We start from the raw sequence: 19,488 nt of genomic DNA on the forward strand, positions 1-19,488 counted from the left end.
ATTTGGCCCCATTTGATGCCTTGTAGGCCCACCTTTCACCTAATTGTATAAGGGTCAGATTGCCCAAAATTTCTAGATGTTTAGTTGGCCAGATGGGCTGAATATCCAGCCTTAAAATTTCTTATTGGTGAGGTGTTATCCATCCATTATGGTGGACTTCATGGGCTAAGTTGTAAACCACTATATTGGGTATATTGTACACTTGGCCCAGTTATATTTTTGGAGCCTATGGGCTACCCAAAGAGGACCACCATGTTGGATGTACTAGACATAGCCTACCTTAGATTTTTTCTGGGCTTTGGGCTCCCCCATGTGACCCACCTTGATGTGTGTAGGCTATGGGCTGACCCAAGAGGCCCAATATTGATGTATGAGATAATATGAGTGGAACCCCATTTATTTTCCAGCCATTGTGAGGGCTATGGGCTGTTTCATTAGGCCGTTGTGTGAGGCCCATTTCATGTTGCAACAGGCCCACTTTGATGCATGTATTGTGGGCACTCTGTCCACTTATTTTCTTTAGACTATAGGGCTGATCGGTGAGGCCCACCTTGATGTGTATATTGACCTTACTGCCCATTTATTTTCTGGGTTAAGGGTTGTCCCATATAGCCCACTTTGATGATGTATTGTGCCTAGCCGTTTCCCCCATTTTGTGTAGCCCACTTGGACGTGGCCCATCCCTGGTGGGATGTCCGGTGTTGGGGCCCACCATGTGCTTGTTATGGGCTAGTCGTCCAGGCCCTATGGGCGCCCAAATTGATTGGGGTGTTGCTGGACCTGCAGTCCATCAGTAGGCCCACCTTGTTTTTATGAGTTCTATCCATGTTTCCATTTGGCGGGGCCCACTATGATATTTACGGGCCACCATGAATTAATTGTTTTGCCTAAATAATGTAATTGCTAGACCCCAGTAGGCCCAGGAAGTTGGGTGGGCTGGATGTCCAGCAAAGGCCCAAATAATTCTACATCTAGTTAATTGTTTTGAAGTAGTGTGGCCCACCAGATTGAGGGTGTTTTGAGTACTCTTTATGGCTGTGTTTCTGTGTGATTGTGGGCCCCATTTATGCCTTGTGCGGCCCACTAACCATCTCATTGTATGAAGACCTTACTGTCCAGATTTTTGGACGTCCAGGCAGGCCTAGATGGGCTGGACGTCTAGCCTTAGTGTCTCTCCACATGCTAGTACTGCCCTCCATTGTGCTCGGCCTTGTGGGCTGATTGTAAGCCCAATATGATGTATGTGATTGAATCTTTGTCGCCCATCCAACTTGTCTAGTTTTGGGCTGATTTGTAAAGCCCACATTGGTGGGCGTTGGTTATACCTTGGCCATTTAATTGAGGCATATGGGTTGCCCATGAGGCCCAACATAATGCATGAGTAGGATATTCTCTTTGGCCATGATGTTTTTGGGCCATGAGCTGCCCCCTAGTGTAGCCCATTTTGATTTATTTAGGCTTTGGACCATTGCTTGAGGCCCAACATGATGTGTGGAATATTGTGGATGATGCTCATTTATTTTCTAGCTATTGTATGGGCCATGGGTTGTTTTATGAGACCCTTACATGAGGCCCATGGTGATGTACATGAGACCCTTGTATGAGGCCCAATGTGATGTATATGAAGCCCATGGGATGTGGCCTAATGAGGTGTATGTGAGTACCATGGGATGTGGCCCAATGTGATGTATGTGGGGTTCATATGATGAGGCCATTGTAATATATATGTGAGGCCTATGTGGTGAGGCCCATTGCGATGTATTTGAGGCCTATGTGGTGAGGTCCATTATGATATATATGAGACCCTGGTGTGAGGCCCAACTGTCATGTTGATTCCACCATGATGTATATGATAATGTTTATGATGCCCATCCATTTTTCTAGCTAGCTTAAGGGCCATGGGTCCCATTGTGAGATAGTCTCTATAGCGGGCCGTATTCTAGGAGACAATGGTGGTTAAAAGTCCACATTGCAAACTCCTTAGGGCCCATAGCTAGCCCATTCCCCATTATAAGTTAAAGTCTAAGGTGGGCCGTACTTTAAGAGCAATGATGGTTAAATGTCCACGTTGCCAACTCCTTAGAAGCTCATTTCCATTTTCCCTTCATTGAGAATAATGCTTTCCACCATACCCTGTAGTACTACTCAAATCTTGGAACCCATCTTGTGGCCATGATGAGACCCATTGTGATGGCATGAGACACATTATGATTATATGAGGCCCATTGTGATTGTATGAGGCCCATTGTGATGATATGAGGCCCATTGTAATTGTATGAGGCCCATTGTGATGGTATGAGGCCCATTGTGATTGTATAAAGCCTATTGTGCGAGGCCCATTACGATTGTATGAGGCCCATTGTGATTGTATGAGGCTCATTGTAATTGTATGAGGCCCATTGTGATGGTATGAGGCCCATTGTGATTGTATGAGGCCCATTACGATGTGTGAGACCCATTGTGATTGTGTGAGGCCGATCATTGTTATGGTTGATAATCATGCATAACATGCATCATGACACATGTTATACACATCACTTGTATGCTTGTTATGAGGAGTGAATGACTATAACATATGCCATTGGGCTAGTTGCTTTCGGGACTCCCTGGGAGACGGATTTGTCCCACATGAGTGCGCGGTATGCACATGATTGATCCACAACTAGATTGTATGACTCATGCATCTTGCATTTGTGTGATATGATTTTTGTTCACCCTAGCGACATTAGGGCTGAGGCCTCCACAAGCATATCGTGGATGGCAGGATTGGATACCGAAAATGTTTTGGTTCTACATGGGGCGCCATAGATGTCCATGGGTGAAAGTTCATAAACCCTTATGGTACCAAAAAGATGCTTCAACGTTAAGACCGAGTGGATGTATGGAAGTGCTATGGTTGAAAGCCCCTTTATGTTGTCAAATTTGTGGTGCCAAAAACAGTGCTTGTACGTTGTGAAATTATATAAATGCAAATGTTTGAGACATAGTATGGATGAAGCATGTATGGATGAAGCGAGTCTCAGTGTATGGATGTTGATTACATTAGTGAAGCACAATGCTCAACCTAAGATATGTCAAGCCACGACATTGTCTCGCAAGATCGACTTCGAAAGACAAGACATGTTTACAAGTCAAGACTCGAGAATGTTCAACTAAATTTACAAGTTACAAGTCAAGATTCAAGATTGCGTAATTGAAGTTTTTAAGGAAAAGCCACATCAAGATTTCAAGCTTCACTTTCTTTAAAGGTTACATATCTGAAGGGTTCAATGTCCTTACTTCACTATTAAGGTATGTTTAACCTTAGGTTGACCTTTAGAGTATGTCATTTCGGATACATAATGAAAATGTTTTATATTTGGGAATCTGGTCTGCTCTAAGACTAGTCCTGGATCTTTCTCAACTAGTCCTAGCACTGCTTCGACCTGTCTAAGATTTTCCTATACCAGTCGTAAGTTTGTTGCAAAAATTTGAAATTTTTTGTTAAGCTTCAACCAGTCCTAGGGTCTGTTCGACCAGTCGTATGAACAGTGTCGACTGTTCCTTCGACTAGTCGTGAACCTACGACTCAAACTATAGCGATGTATTTTTCTTGGCTTTGACTAGTCGTGATCAACCTAAGACTAGTCGAAGGTGTCCTTCGACCAGTCGTAGACTACTTACGACCAGTCGTGAAACTGCCTTATCTTATCGCGCTCAAAATTTTAAATATCCGTTGGTTCTAAGACCAGTCGTAGCAATCTCTTGACCAGTCGAAGATGCGATTTGCTCACCTATAAATAGAGCACGAATCTCTGAATATTGAGGAGATCTGAAGTAATTGTAATCCGGCCTTCTAAGAGAAAAGTTTGTGCTCCATTTTAAGCTAAGTGTACATATTTAATATTCTCTTTCTTTAGCTTTTTAAATTGATTTTGTTTCTTGTATTCCGATCTAATCTGAAAAGAGGAAGTGTTATTTTCCTTTTTCTGGAATCAAAATCAATTAAAGCTAGCCCATTTTGGTTTAATTTAAAATCTATTAGAACCTAGAACCATTATAAAGTGAGTATTGGACATTGAACTTTGACATTCGAACCTCTACTCCAACTTGGTTCTTTCGGGCTGCTACAAAGGAGAAATTCAGGTATTTTACATTATTGTAATTTACATTCTGTTTTTTGTTTCTTTGGAGATTAAGCCAAAAAAATCTCATTGTGTTTGGTTATCTAAGGAGAGCCAGAAAACTCAGAAAGTGTGGGTTTTTAAATTGTATAAGCTCAAGTTAAAAAGACACAACTGTGAAGGTTTTAGGTGAACCTGTGAAACTTATTTTGATAGTGAACGCTAATATCCCCTGTGTGAGGATATTGGAGTGGAGAGCATTCTGTGTGGCTGTTGTTTAACAGTTGGTGAACACACAGGCGAACCACTATAACTCCTTGTGTATTATAGTTTGAATGTTTGCTTAATTTCCTATCTTTTATCATTCAAGTTGTAGAATATATGTGTGGATGTGAATATTGTAATATTTACATTTCAAGCATAGTGGGAAATGTTGTAATAATTTAGATTTAAATTCTTGCAAATTTTCAATTCTTTGTTATTTATTTATTCCTCTTTAGTTTGAGTTTTTGATACAAAGAACGTTCTAGAAATAAGGTTGTCTTGCCATAAACCCTTGGTTTTTATGATATAAGATTGTCCTTAGAACTGCATTTGTTTCAATCTCTCAATACTTGATTATTGAGGCTGCTTTTCATTTTAAGTATTGTAAATTGATTTATTTTATTTGGTTATCATTTTTCCGCTGTTATCGTCTAAATTTGGCATAGTCCTATTCACCCCCCCCCCCCCTCCTAGGACATATAGCTTGGCCTTTTCAATATATGAGTGCACGAGTACCGAATACAATTAGGTCGTGTCTCCCACTGTGTCGTGGTCGGTCGGAAGGGGGTGTGGCCTTACCCGCCCGAGGGTAGGGGACAATGTTAGGCTAAGTCTGATTAACTCGTAAATGGGTCCACTATCGACATGCCAGATAGGTATTGACAGGCTATTGCCCAGGCAGATAATTAGGTCTCTTACGCTCACTTGGACTGCGCGCCTAGGGGAGGGGCAGTATCATTTGGAGCATACTAGACCCTGGTGATTGTCTAGAGAGGAACTGTACTAATATGTGGATTCAGATGAGGACTTGCATGATACATGATTGCATCTTACATATGAAATTGGCCACGTAGGCCTTGCAACGCATAACCTTGGTATGGTTGACAGCATTGTACTAGACCGCGGTGATGATCCCAGAGATGTACGGTATTGATATGATGACACCTCATCACTGTTGCACACGTGGGTAGGCACACGTGGGCGAACGCTGATGTGGGCAAGGCCTAAGGGCTTGGGTGAGCTACCAGTGGTTGGCAGGCTACCGTGCATGGGTTGCATACTTAGCATTTGACTCATTCATTTATTCATCCACTATCCACTCGGGTTGATGGTGCGCAACCAAATCATTATGTGTACCTTCACAATGGCCAGGATTTCGGTTGGGGCACACGACCAACCTGAGATCAGGAGTTTATTATATTGAGTCTAGCTATTCAAATTTAGGTATGACACTGGTTTAGATAGAAGTCCCTTATGATGAACCCCATAGCTTACGATACCACGTACTATCATCCCGACTGCACACTCCGGCTTTGTCATTCATTTGCATTACATATTGCATTGCATCCTCGGTATATGACATTTGAGTTACTATAATTCTGCATTACATGGCCTAGACATGTCATCAGCTTATTATGTTTTTACATTGTATAACCTGAATAAGGCTATTGGTATTTATGGACTTGCCAGCATGTTTCCGCATTACTCTGATATTTGTATTCTGAGCACACTTATATTGCGCACAAACTAATACCACCCTCTAAGCTTTCTATAAGCTTATGCACGATAGATGTGTGCAGGTGACATTATGACGTAGTCGAGTTGAGGCAGGAGCATGCGACTGAGCTTCTGGAGCTTTTAATATTTCTATAGTGTATTTCCCTTCATCTCTTGTACTCGAAGTTTTTTATTATAGTGGATATGTGGTGATGTTTCTTGTTATTGATGTGGGTTATGCTTGTGGTTATGCTCCTCCTCATGAAATTTTATTTTCAAAATCCTCCTTGTAGAATCTCTGGATTGGAATCCGGTATATGGGCACTGGGAGCCGAGAATAGGGTTCTACGGAGGTTGTTGGCGCTGGATTCGGCAATTGAGAATTTTATGAGCCTAGTTTCCGAGTTTGGGGCGTGACAAATCCGATTGGCCTATGATCCTGACATTTGAAACACTTTTTGATGTATTAGCAACAATGGTGGGTCTGTGTTGACTACATGGACCTGAACAAGGCCTGTCCCAGATACAATTTTACTCTTCCCTGAATTGATCAACTTGTTAACAGCATTGCTGGGCATGAGCTACTCAATTTTATGGATGCTTATTTTGGCTATAATCAAATTGTAATGCATCCACATGATAAAACAAAAATTGCCATTGTCACCGACAAAGGTCTCTATTATTATCTACTCATGCCTTTTGGACTAAAAAATGCAGGTGCCACTTACCAGTGACGGGTCAACAAAATGTTCGCCTATCAAATAGGGCAAACGATGGAGGTCTACGTTGACGATATGCTTGTCAAAAGCATCAAAGCTACGGATCATATTACTAATTTCGAGAAAATGTTCCTCATCCTTCATAAATACCGGATGAAGTTAAATCAGAACAAATGTGCCTTCGGAGTTAGCTCAGAAGAATTTCTCGATTTCTTTGTCAGCTAACGAGGAATCGAAGAAAACCCCAAGAAAATCAAAGCTCTCCTTGATATGGATTCACCAAAGACAACCAAAGACGTTTAACGACTTACAGGGAGGATCGCCGCTCTCAATCGCTTCGTGTCTCGAGCTACAGATAAATGTCTCCCCTTATTAAAATAGTTGAATAATCTGTCTCCATCATCAATTAAATGTAACTCATCCTTAAGATCTTTTTAGTCATCATGTGACCATTCATGTGCAAGCTGCACACTTCATCGTGGACTTCTAACATGATTTTGGAAGCTTATAATTTATCCATGCACCATAAGAGGATTTGACTGAAGACCACTTGCAAAAGATTTCACCGCTAATAGTGAATTTGGGCTGTTAAACATTGAATGGCGCGACGGTCTATTGGTGTTGCGACTTTTGGGTACGTCTGACTCTCTAGATATTACTTGATGTCAGCGTACCAAGGATGGTCATCGAACATCACTTCTACTTCCTCGATGCACAAGCAAAATTCCAGGTCTTTTTGAAGCTTAACTATGAGTTCCCACTATGCTACTCTAGGGATCTCCAGCATAGATGCAAGGGTGGTAAGAGCATTAGTCAATTGATTCTTTGAGCACATCATGTGTGTGAAGGTGACTTCATCGAAGTGGGGCATAAAGTAATCTATCTTCGAAAAAACCCAATCCTCTAATTAATGCCTAATCATATCAAATTCTGAAGGTGGCAAGTAACTGACTAGTTTTTTGAATTTGGTCGTATACATTCAATACGGATGTATCTACCAATTTTAACTTGATCAGTTTAAATCAAGCTGCTGCATCCATTTATTTTGGTTTGATTGCTTTGAATCGGGATGTTGCATCGATTATGGCATGCCCGCACCACATAAAACAAACCAAGCGACTAACAACAACACGTGATTAATAAATCAGCGTACACTAAGACGAAATCGGATAGCGTACTGTTTTTCTCGGTATGCTCTTATCGTACTGAGTAAACTTAGTTGGGCCCACCTTGAATGTATGTGGTATATCCATGCTGTCCATCCATTTTTCCATCTAATTTAAGGGGTTGAGCCTAAAATTGAAGCATATCCAAAGATCAAGTGGATCATACCACAGGAAACAGTGGGGATAATGATTTCCACCGTTGAAACCTTGCTAGTTCCCACGGTGATTTTTATTTGTCATCCAACCTTTTCTATAAAGACATGGATGAAGGGAAAACACAAATATAAGCTTGATCCAAAACTTCTGTGGCCCCCAAGAATTTTTCAACAGTAGATGTTCATTTCAACTGTTTCCTATGGTGTGGTCCAGTTGAATATTGTATATGCTTCATTTTTTAGCTCAAGCCTTAAAATTATCTTATAAAATGTATAGACGGAACGGATAAAATAAACGAATCAGGATGGACCTCACAGAGTTTACTCAGTACGCTAAGCCCAGTGAGTTACTCACTACGCGATCCGCTTCCAACTAAAGGCCCGAAATCCGGACGGGCGTCCTATTACAAAATACCGGCCCAGTGGTCCGATTACTCGCCGGTACGGTTCTCCGAAACCCTCCGAAAATAAACCGGTTACCCCTTCATTCCGGTCTGGCCGATAATGAGATATTTACGACCTTGCCATCGACATTTGGCGGGAAAATCCCAGCACTCAAAAGAAAGAAAGAAAATCTCCTCTCCTCTCCTCAGTTTCCCTCGTTTTTTCCCCTTCTCTTCCATGGAATCCGATACCGACTCCGGTTCTTCTCACATCTCCGCAACTCCTCCAAGAAAATCTACGCCTCCTCAGACGATTCTCCTCTCTTCTTCTCATAAGAAATCTAAGGTCAGGGTTTCCTCCCTCTCTTCAAATCCCAAATCCCTTCCCTCGAAGAGGAAAAAACCCCACCTCAAAACCCAATCCCAATCCCAATCCTCCGTAGGACCCGAATCCTCCGATCCTTCTCCTGCCTTTACCGCTGATCTCTCTGATATCTCCGGCTTTTCCCTCAGGATTCACCGCCCCTCTGATCGGAACTCTGCTGTTTCCGCCCTCAATTCGGTCGATCAGCTCCCTGCCGGCTATTTCTCTAAATCTGCATCCTTCTCATCCCGCTTTAAGACCCGATGTCCGTCTTTTGAGCCAATTGAGATCGAAAAGGATGCGGATTGCGATCACCCCACTGCATCTCCTTCCCTACCTGATGCAGTCCCTCCTGCAACCGGTACTCAATCCTCTCGCCCGGGCCATGTTTCCAAATCCACATCCTTCTCATCCTGCCTTAAGACCCCGCATCTGCCTTTAGATCCAATCGAGATTGAAAAGGATGTGAATTGCAATCACCCTGTTGCATCTCTATCCCAACCCGATGCAGAACCTCCTGTGACCGGTGCTCAACCCAATCGTGCTGTTGACCGTGTCAGACTTGTAAAAAACCACCCTAATTCGATCTGTGCTACTATATGCCCACTGCCAGTGAAACGGCCGAAATGTGTCAGCGAAGGGAACTTTGTCAGGCTGAACATCAACGGCTATGGGCACAAGTTTCGAAAAAAGGGTGGTAGAAGAAAATATCCATTGCCGTCATTGTCACGTGGTAGGAAATCTCAGTGGAGAAGCAAAGAGAAATCCAAATCAGGAAGTGAGACTGAAGCGGTTCTTTTTGACGAGGATGGTTTGGTTTCCAAGCCTTTGCAGCAGAATGGAAGCTCGGAGTTCAATTTTGAGTTGATTGAAAAGGCTGTGATTGCTGCTCGGGAGGAGCCTTCAGATCACAATTTGAAGAATCTGCTGAAGTTGACTCATGGGTATGATTCTTTCCGGGAGGGGCAGCTGGAGGCAATTAAGCAGGTGGTTGCAGGGCAATCGACGATGCTGGTGCTGCCGACAGGCGCTGGGAAATCTCTTTGTTACCAGGTAATTTCGGTCTGTTTTCTTGTGATTCTATCCAATGGATTTTTTCTTTTTGGAAGGACCATTTGCTGATATTGAGAAGTATGCTTCCTTTTTTCAGTTGCCAGCACTGATTTTACATGGGGTAACTTTGGTAGTAAGTCCTCTAGTTGCTTTGATGGTTGACCAGCTAAGGAAACTACCTCCTATGCTTCATGGCGGTCTTCTTTGTAGCAGTCAGGTGATTGAAGACTCTCTCTCTCTTTATCTCTCTCTCTAGATTGTAGGATTGGCTTACTGGATTTGATCTTTTTTCGTGGTTTCAGACAAGTGAAGAAGCTTCAGAGACACTAGAACACGTTCGAGATAGAAAAATAAAGGTAATAACGTTTATTCACCCTTCTATTTAACTGTTGTGAGAATGCCATAAATAGCTCGCAACTTGTTTCCACATCTCATCATCATCATCATCATCATCATCTGAGCCCTATCCCAACTAACTAGAGTTAGCTACAAAAAATCCTGTTATGCTTGGATGATTACTTGGTTCCATATCTGACGCACTCATAGTACTGTATCTAAATGCAATAATTTGGTGATATCCTATTATGTGTTGCTTTTGAACATAAATTGGATGGATAATGAGCTTAGCTGGTGTTCTCTATTTCATTGCATTGCAAGTTATGTTGCTTCGAGGTCGTTATTGTCTTCATTGGAGTATAATATTACTTGTCTTTTAAGGCTGACATAATCTGTGATGGACGTTAATGTAGAAGGTTTGATAAATATCCAATATATGTGATGCAACCAAGTTGAAGGAATTAATTTTGAATTACATACCTTTAGATGATCAAACCTCCAAAGATATGGATAGGCACGAATAATGGACTAGAGAAACACATGCTGAAGTGAAATAGAGCAGCCAATGCTAGAACTAGAGCTCGAGCAGCCCATGCTGTAAAATCTCAAAAGAACTCCATCAACAATCCATCCCTATTGTTCATATGCATGGTTCTCTCTTATATATAGCCTTTACAAAAGTTGAATATTTAATGCTAGAAAGCCAAGGAAAATTCCTATTGCTCACATAAGCCCTTTCCTAAACTATCTCTAAAGAAAGAACTAAAGATGCCAAACAAAAGAGTCTAAATCTGTTATAACTCTCAAAATACCATGCACATGTCTTCTATATACAGTAGTGTAAGTATCTTGGGCTTTACAATTTGGTACAAAGCTCTCTTTTGACCTCACATTTTGTATATAGACTCCGCACTTGATTAAAACTCCTATATACGTATACATGCATGTGTATATGTATATGTATGTTGTGTGGGTGCATGTGCATGCGTGTGTAAGATGATTAGGCTCTTGTACCCTCTTTTAACCTCACATTTTGTATATAGACTCCACAATTGATTAAATCTCCTACACACACACACCCACCCACCCACCCACACGCACACACATATCTGTGTTACTCCTATATACATACATATATATCTGTGTAACTCCTATATACATACATATGTATGTGTGTGATCACTTAATCCATCTAGGAAAATTTAATGCTAATAGGGACTCCAAAATCAACTAGAATGCCACACACGCATATATCAACTGTATGTAGCTTGCATGCAATTGTATAGCTGCATTTTACTGTATGGTTGTATGGTTACCATCCTATACACAACTGAAGAGACTAGTGGTGCTGACTGTGCTGTACAGCTGCTCCAAACACCTTAAAAGAGGTCTATGGTTGTATATAGACCATATAAATACTGCAATTGACTTTGTGGGACCACAGTCCGATTGGCTTTCATTTAGTACAGGATTCATCATATGTGGGGTCCATCTTGACAACCACCTACAACTTATGTGTGGTCTAGCTGCATCTATATGTAATGCATTGGCAGCAGTCCTAGTCATGCTTGACATGGTTTATGATGTGCCGATGCAATGCAGATGTGCAATAGGCCACACCAAATTTGGGCATTGAATCAATTCCTCTCTGAATTAGTGCAAACCTATAATCAGTTGATTCATGCTCAGAATTGGTGAATCGGTCGGTTTTGTTTAGTTTTCTAAGATTTGGGTATACTAAAGAATTGGTTGTTGTTCATTTTTGTGTGAATCTGGTATTATTTTTGGGACTGGAATATGGTGATAGTTCACTGCCATTATTTTGTGTTGTCTCATCCACCCATGGTTTAAAAAATCATCCAATACAACTCAGCACTGTCTGAGTTGTATCGGTCTTGGTGGGAACCGAGATGAGTTGACTGGCCTGTACGATGGAAACAAGCGACTTGGTCTTGACTCGGTCACTCGTTCTGATTTGGGATGTGTCAGTCCAAATCAGGATGAGTTGACCTGATACAGACAGTATTGGCCAACTCATCCTGATTCAATGTAGATGTGTCTCGCTGGATGTGTACACTACCATGACTTTTGGTATATGGCGTGTTCACAATGCACCCTACCTGATAAATGGCCTGGTTCCCTAACACGTGGCCAGAATCTCTAGCACATGTGACATTGGATGGTGGGAACTAGCTTTATATGATAAGAGATGGGAGAGGAGAAAGATGGGGTTATTTGATGACATATTGACACCTGATTTGATGGATGACATTGAAAAAGGTGGAGAAAGACTAAACAATTAGTTTACATCTACCTATTGGAAAAAAGGTAGAGTGAGAACGAATATTTTTTTTTCATCATTTAATGTTAATGACACATTGACACTTGATTTGACAGATGATGTGGAAAAAAAGGTGGAGAAAAAATAAAAAATTAATTTACATCATTCATTTGAGAAAAGTTGGACGGTCAATAATGAAGAAACAAGTGGAGAGAATGAATATGTATTTTCACAATTTCATCTCAAAATGGAGGGAAATAATAAAGAAAGCCCTTCCCTCACTTTTGGTACCCTTGTGAATTGTGGTTTCAATAATATATTATTAATTAAAGTGGTTTGCTTAGAAAGTTGTTGGCGTGATAATGATTTGATTTGGCGTATATATGTGGATTGGCTTTTGATAAATGATAATTAGTAACTTGTTTGAGCATGCTTATACTTGAAAAAATGAATAATCTTTTAGGCATTTTTATATTTTTTCCTTACTATTTACCATAAAATAGAAGTATTATGTAGTTATGCTACTTACGTTACATGCTATGGAGGGCTAAACGCTATGCAACACACTGGCCACTGCTGCTATTTAAAATACTGCTTGTGATTAATGTCGATAAAGAAACTGTTGTAGGAAATGGGGTTTACAATGAATCTACTTATGCAATTATTTTGTGATAATTAAGCGGCATCCCATATTGCTAACAAATCCGGTCTATCATGGAAAAGCTACATATAAGTCGACTTTTCCTTCATAGGTGAGGTCTCTAGTGGAGAAATCTCTGCACCACATGTTGGATCTCAGGATCAACTTGTTGATGTATTCATGAAGGCTTTTCATCACAATCAGGTTACAAGCATATACTCCAAGCTTGGCATCAACAACATCTATGCTCCAACTTGAGGGGTAGGATGTGGATGTGGGCCATACCACTATATGGCCCACTTAGGCTCACTTAGATTTTTTGCTCTTTGCTTATAATAGTTTAGGACGTGATGGGGATTCTTGCTTTTATTATTAAGGGCACTTTTCATTATATAAATAGGGAGAGTGGGGGCATCAACCCTAATTTTGGGTCCCTCTCTTCTCCCAAATCTTCTCTTCTTTTTCTCTCTTTCTTTTCTTCTTCTTTTTCTGTCTAAACTTTTATAATGAGAATGGAAGGTGCAAAAGCAAAAATGTAGATGCTGAGGAGTGGCCAATCATGATGATATTTCTTGTGGCCATGCAAATTGATAGGTTGGATGAGGAGGGAGAAGAAGAAGACATTGAAAAAATAAAATTAATGGATCTGATGTCATGTCTCGAAATTTGGCATCCGGGTTGGCCAAACCCTGATCCCATATCCCAAGACATGATTCAAAATATAAGCATTCACAAACCAAATTCCACAACACAATCGATTATATGAAGATATTTTTTTCCCCAAAAGCCATGAACAGAATCTTATGAAATATACATCAACTAAAATCATCACCACCATTAAACAAAGTCGTACAAAAACTTCTTATTCCAGGCTCTTTACAACATCTAAACTCTAAAAGGAACTAACTTTAACACCAGTAAAGACCAAGGTGTTCTGTAACGGCCACCACCATTACCTTTATGATATGGGTCGTAATGGTTGTTACCGCCCCTATAACGGCCGTTACAGTCTCTTTTTTTATTGAAAGAAAATCCTGAAAAACCTGTATCTGTCCCGTAATGTTGATTAAAAAGTATGGAAAACCTATATATTCCCCATAACAGACAATTACGGGGCTGTTATGGCCTTTATACGGGACGTAACATGCCGTTAACGGCAATTACGAGTCATTTTTTTCCATAACGCTGTTATGGCCGTTACGACCCCGTAACGTGTAATGGTTGCCACTGTTACCTTTATGTAACGGCCTTTACGACACACCATGGTAAAGACAACTACGCCTCCACTCATGCTCTGACTTAATCCTAATCCTAAAATTTTAAAATTCCAACAAGAGTGCTGTGAAGCCCAATGAGAGAAACTTGCTAGGTCCAAAACAATGGTTACTTTTTTTTAAAATTTTTTATCTAAAAGTAGAACTTTCTAAAGTAAAACTTTATATAAACAATACTTTCCTTCATGAGCTCACTTTTAAAAAATAACTTTCTTTTCACAATAACTCACTTTCCAAAGATGACACTGTATTTAGAATAACAAATTTTCAAATTTAGCAATTTGTCCAAATATTGTAGTTTTCCAAATATAACAATTTTTCCAAAAATAGCTAAATTACCAAAAATTTAATGATACGTAACATTTGCAATTGAGAACAATCGCAAGATAAGGATCAAGTTTTAATTTCAATAAGAGATGCTTTTAAATATGGATGCAACATGAATGCATGTGTACTGAATGCTTTCATTCCCAATACACCAGCCATCAGAACACCTAGGCCTTTTATGGTAGGCCAAAACCCTCCCAATACAACACTCGTCCTCTAGTATTAGTTCACAATCTTGACATGTGTAACTCCACCCGGACTAAGGTGAGGGACCAATTTAGTGTGGTTGAGCTAAAACACCCATATTCCAGTGGGAGTGTCATAATCCTAACATGCTTCACTCCACGCAGACTAAGGTGAACCAAGAGGTATTAATTAAGGTTTAAGGTCTTTCAACCTAAGGGTCGCAGAGCCCCACGTATTTTGCTTTAAAGGATTTTCGACTCATAAAAGATCAATTTGCCCCACTATTTGCAAGTGTTTTGGGATACTTAGTGCATGAATTCCTCTTGATACATATGTCCAACAATATGGAATCTTTCTTGATATAAACTTTTCAAAGTATACTTTCCATAATACATTTTTTATAACCACTTCTAATGAATTTTGATATTTTGGGAATAAGCCAGGGTAGAGCACCCATAATCTTTTAGGGATAACCTAGGGCGGAACACCCATAATCTTTTAGGAATAATCTAGGGCAGAGCACCCATAATATTTTATAATGAACATGCTCTATCAAAACAATGTGTACACATGCTACATACTTTACATGGATGCGATAATCACAAAATTCATAAACTTCAATAATAATTTTAAAAATAAAGCTCGTTGAAATTATAGTGAATTTACATAAAAGTCCCTCAAAATTTGATATTTGCGCAATGGTGTAGAAATTTTGGGTATACAGCGTTGTTGGGTGTAATTTCGGGTGAATCACTTCATGAAACTTAGAATTTAGCTTCAACCACTGATCAATTTAATTAAAATACAATTCATGCAATCTATTGGCACCTATCCCATTAATGGATCAGTGGACATTTATTGGACAGTGAAAAATGAAAAATATCAAATGGTCCTATTTAAAAAAATAAGTGTCTACAAATTAATGGTTAGAATCATTCAAACAATTTGACTTTGAGATTGTGACTTAGCAACATTAGTCCCATAAGTTAATTGGTTAATTTTGAGTTGATACATGCTTCATGTACAATTTTTTTAAGGCCCTGTACATGGGGCGCACCTTGATGTATGTATTGTATATCCATGCCATCCATTTCGCGAACTCATTTAAGGGCATGGTCCAAAATGAGGCAAATCCAAATCTCAGGTGGACCACTAGTTGGTGAGGTCTTGAACATGGGGCCCACCTCGATGTAATTGCATATCCATGTGGTCAATCTATTTTGCCAACTCATTTTAAGGCGTGGTCCCGAAAATGAAGCAAATCCAAATCTCAAGTGGACCACTAATGAGTGATGCCTTGAGTGTGTGGCCCACCTCAATGTATTTGTTGTATATCCATGCCGTCCATCCTTTTTCCCAACTCATTTTAGGGCATGGTCCCAAAAATGAGGTGGATCCAAATCTCAGGTGGACCACTAGTGAGTAATGCCTTGAATGTGGGGCCCACCTTGATGTATTTCTTGTATAACCATGCTGTTCATCCTTTTTCCCAACTCACCTTAGGGCATGGTCCCAAACATGAGGCAGATCCAAATCTCAGGTGGACCACACAATAGGGATTGAATTCCCTCCATCAAAAACTTCTTAGGAACAAAAAAAGTTTTAAATCAAGCAGCTATTTGTGTTCTCCCTTCATCCAGGTCTATGTGACCTTATCGGAAGGTTCGATGGCAAATAAACATTATAATGGGCACTAGGAAATTTTTAACAACGGGCATTCAATCGCTACTGTGTGGTCCACTTGAGATTTGGATTTACTTCATTTTAAGGACCATGCCCTAAAATGAACTGGAAAAACTGATGGACGACATGAAAAAATGCAAGTGCACCAGCAACATACACCGCTGAGTATTTAAAAAAATTTAAATGCGTGGTTGTGAAACAGCCATGCCATCCATTCATTTTTCTAAAGGGGAGGAAGAAGAAGAAGATACAGGTATTTTTCTTTTCATTTGTTTTTTGTTTTTTTTTTCCTTTCTCTTTTCCCCTCAATTTCTTTAATGTTACCATGCGTAGCAACTGTTACAGGGACCGTAACGGGTGTTATGCCCTATACATTGTAGTTTCCATTTTTAGGGGGGCATTGATTTGACCTTGTACTGCGTCACAATGTCTGTTAGGGAGGCGTATGTCCTCCCCCAAAAAAAAAGAAAAAAAGAAAAAAGAAAAAAGACACCACACATAAGAAGACTTTTCAATACCGAAAGTAACATATACCTTGGATAGAGGGCTAAAAACTCTATTAGTCAACTAGAATCAAGCCCTATATATGATGTGAGTCAATCATCACCAGGTGATTGTTGCACATATCAACTCCATAGAATTAGTAGAAATCCTTACTTAAGTGATCAACAATTGACATGCCAATTCCTCCTGCCTTATGGAAAGCTCGAGACCAATATTACCTAGATCATCAATGCCCTTACATTTTCCTTTCTGAATCTCATGAGATGGGTTATGGGTCATTTGCCATTCATATCCCTATTATTACATGTTGAGAGTACAAGCTCCATGTCTTGTTTTATATTTAGTCTTGTAAGTTTAGTCTCACATCAGATACATGTGGGGAGTGGGTTGTAATTCTTATCTATATAAAGGAGCTCAAGTCATCTAGACTCATGAGTGGAGAGCGTAAGCAACGCAGAACATTATCCACCTAGGAGCTCTAATCTAGTAAGAAGGCTCCAACCCTTCTTTTAATATAAATCTTTGTATTTTTACTTGTTTAGTTTGTTGAACAAGGTATTAGAGAGGGTTAGATGTAATGGCTGGGGATTCTGTAAGCCTTTGTATGCAAACATACATGCACACTTACTTTTGTTCAATCATACACGCGTAGATCTACCCATTCATCATTTACACATGACTGACAATGCATCCATTAATTTATGCAAGGTCTGACCATTGATATGTGTGATTGATCTGTTTAGTATTAATCGTTGATTTATATATAATTAGTATGATTTCGTGTATATGTATGAGAATGTACACGCTCACTCTCACCACTCATGTGCACAAGACCACCTGTTCATCCTTAATCTAGCCTAAATCTAACCATTGAACTTTCCCTAAACCTACCCGATCATGACCCACAGCCCTTGTATCAAATACACTTGATCATGACCCTCATTAACACCAAAATCTGGCTTAGTTAGATTTCCTACTTGGACATCAAATCAGTCTCTTCTAAACCGTACAATCTAAGCTATAATGATCCATAGCCAACCCATAAATTTCGAGATCTATCTGCCTTTGTTTGACCCATGATCACTACCATGGATCTAATGATTATTGAACCCATAAGATAGATCAGCCCAGTGAACCATGTGATAATAGATTTAAACTATTCGAATCAATCCATTCAAGATGGTGGACCAATCCCTCCATTTTTATCCTAAACCGACACGTGCATTCATCCGAACGCTCACCCTACGTTCGTCATGCAAGATCTTCCAATGTGATAAACCATCCTCAAAACCGATTGCATACTTTCATATCTACCCAACAAACCATCATGTTGACCACTCACTTTTGATTTTCAAGCTCATCCAACCATTCATTGAGCATATTCATCATACCCACCATAATTACCAAATGGCTCATCTAAACATGATTTTAATAGTCCATTGGGTAGTATGAGTCTTTATCTTAGAGTTTACCGGTTTAGTTTCGAGAGAAACGGCTCATACATCACGTAAGATCCATGTTAGGGTGTAGGCGTTTTTCTAGTGAAGAAGTAAAAGAGGAAACATCTCATGTTCCTAAATTTGGGGAAGAGAGAACATAAGTAGGTTGTGAACCCTTTAACCATCCCTTCAATCTTACATTTTGGGCTGACCTTTCTTCAATCAAAGCCATCCATTTGCTACAACCTGTAGCCACCCATATATAGTGTAGATCAGTCCTCTAACCGCCCACCCATGAGCCAAAACCACAGGGACCATCCGTTTAAAATCACCCTCTTAGAACCCTCGTTTGAAAATTCGAAGAGCCCATAAGTAGGACCATTAGTACGATTGCCACATGTATGGTCATCATTTACACATGAGCCAAAACAAGTATTAAAATAGTAATAAAAAAAGGGTGCAAGCACGCAACAGGTGGTGTTGTCCTAAATGCGGGACCAACGTCCAACACTCCTACTAGACGTGGTAAAGAGAGAGAGAAGAACAAGAAGAAGAAAGAGATGAAAAGAAGAACAGAAGGAAAACCTTTTTTTTTTCTTTTTCTTTTTCTTTTAGCCATCTTCAGGTGAGGGAATTCTCTACTTTCTCCGTGTATTAGTTTTTATTTTATTTTTTATTTATTCATACAACGCAATCAAATTGTATATATACATTGCGTCGTTTTCCTTCTATTTCATTTATAATGTGGATTAGTCATGAATTCTTGTGTTTTCCTTCACTATAATGCTAGGATTAATGCTTGTATATTTTTATTCAATTTTCAAATCCATCTATCGAATATTACAAGAAATTAGTGTAGATGTGCTTGTAAGTTGGAATCTCAAGGGGGAATTGTTTGAAGATTTTTAATTCCAGGGGTTAAAATATAATTTCTGAAATTATTGATAATCTAAGGAGTCGTTTGGATGCCTGTAAAGTCCTTAAGTTGTAAAGGGATTACAGGGGCTATTTGGATGCCTGTAAAGGCTTTACAGGTTGTAAATAGATTACAACTTTTAGCTGCAATCTGAAACCTGGTAAACAACCATGTTTTATATTACAGGTAAAGTCTTTA

The 19,488-nt window shown here is 39.8% G+C and overlaps 1 protein-coding gene across 2 annotated transcripts in view; it reads left to right on the forward strand.

Moving 5' to 3' along the window:
- The first annotated feature begins 8,326 nt into the window (after positions 1-8,326).
- LOC131239956 (ATP-dependent DNA helicase Q-like 5) overlaps positions 8,327-19,488 on the forward strand; it is a 69,576-nt gene continuing 58,414 nt past the window's right edge. The window contains exons 1-3 of one of the 2 annotated variants that reach the window (XM_058237920.1): positions 8,327-9,704; positions 9,802-9,921; positions 10,007-10,060. In XM_058237920.1, the coding sequence (XP_058093903.1) occupies positions 8,409-9,704; positions 9,802-9,921; positions 10,007-10,060 (1,470 nt within the window). In that variant the 5' untranslated portion in view covers positions 8,327-8,408. The remainder of the gene's footprint in view (positions 9,705-9,801; positions 9,922-10,006; positions 10,061-19,488) is intronic. The other variant, XM_058237919.1, reaches the window with a different exon arrangement.

Source organism: Magnolia sinica, chromosome 3, assembly GCF_029962835.1.
Source record: "Magnolia sinica isolate HGM2019 chromosome 3, MsV1, whole genome shotgun sequence".
NCBI classification, from domain to species: domain Eukaryota; kingdom Viridiplantae; phylum Streptophyta; class Magnoliopsida; order Magnoliales; family Magnoliaceae; genus Magnolia; species Magnolia sinica.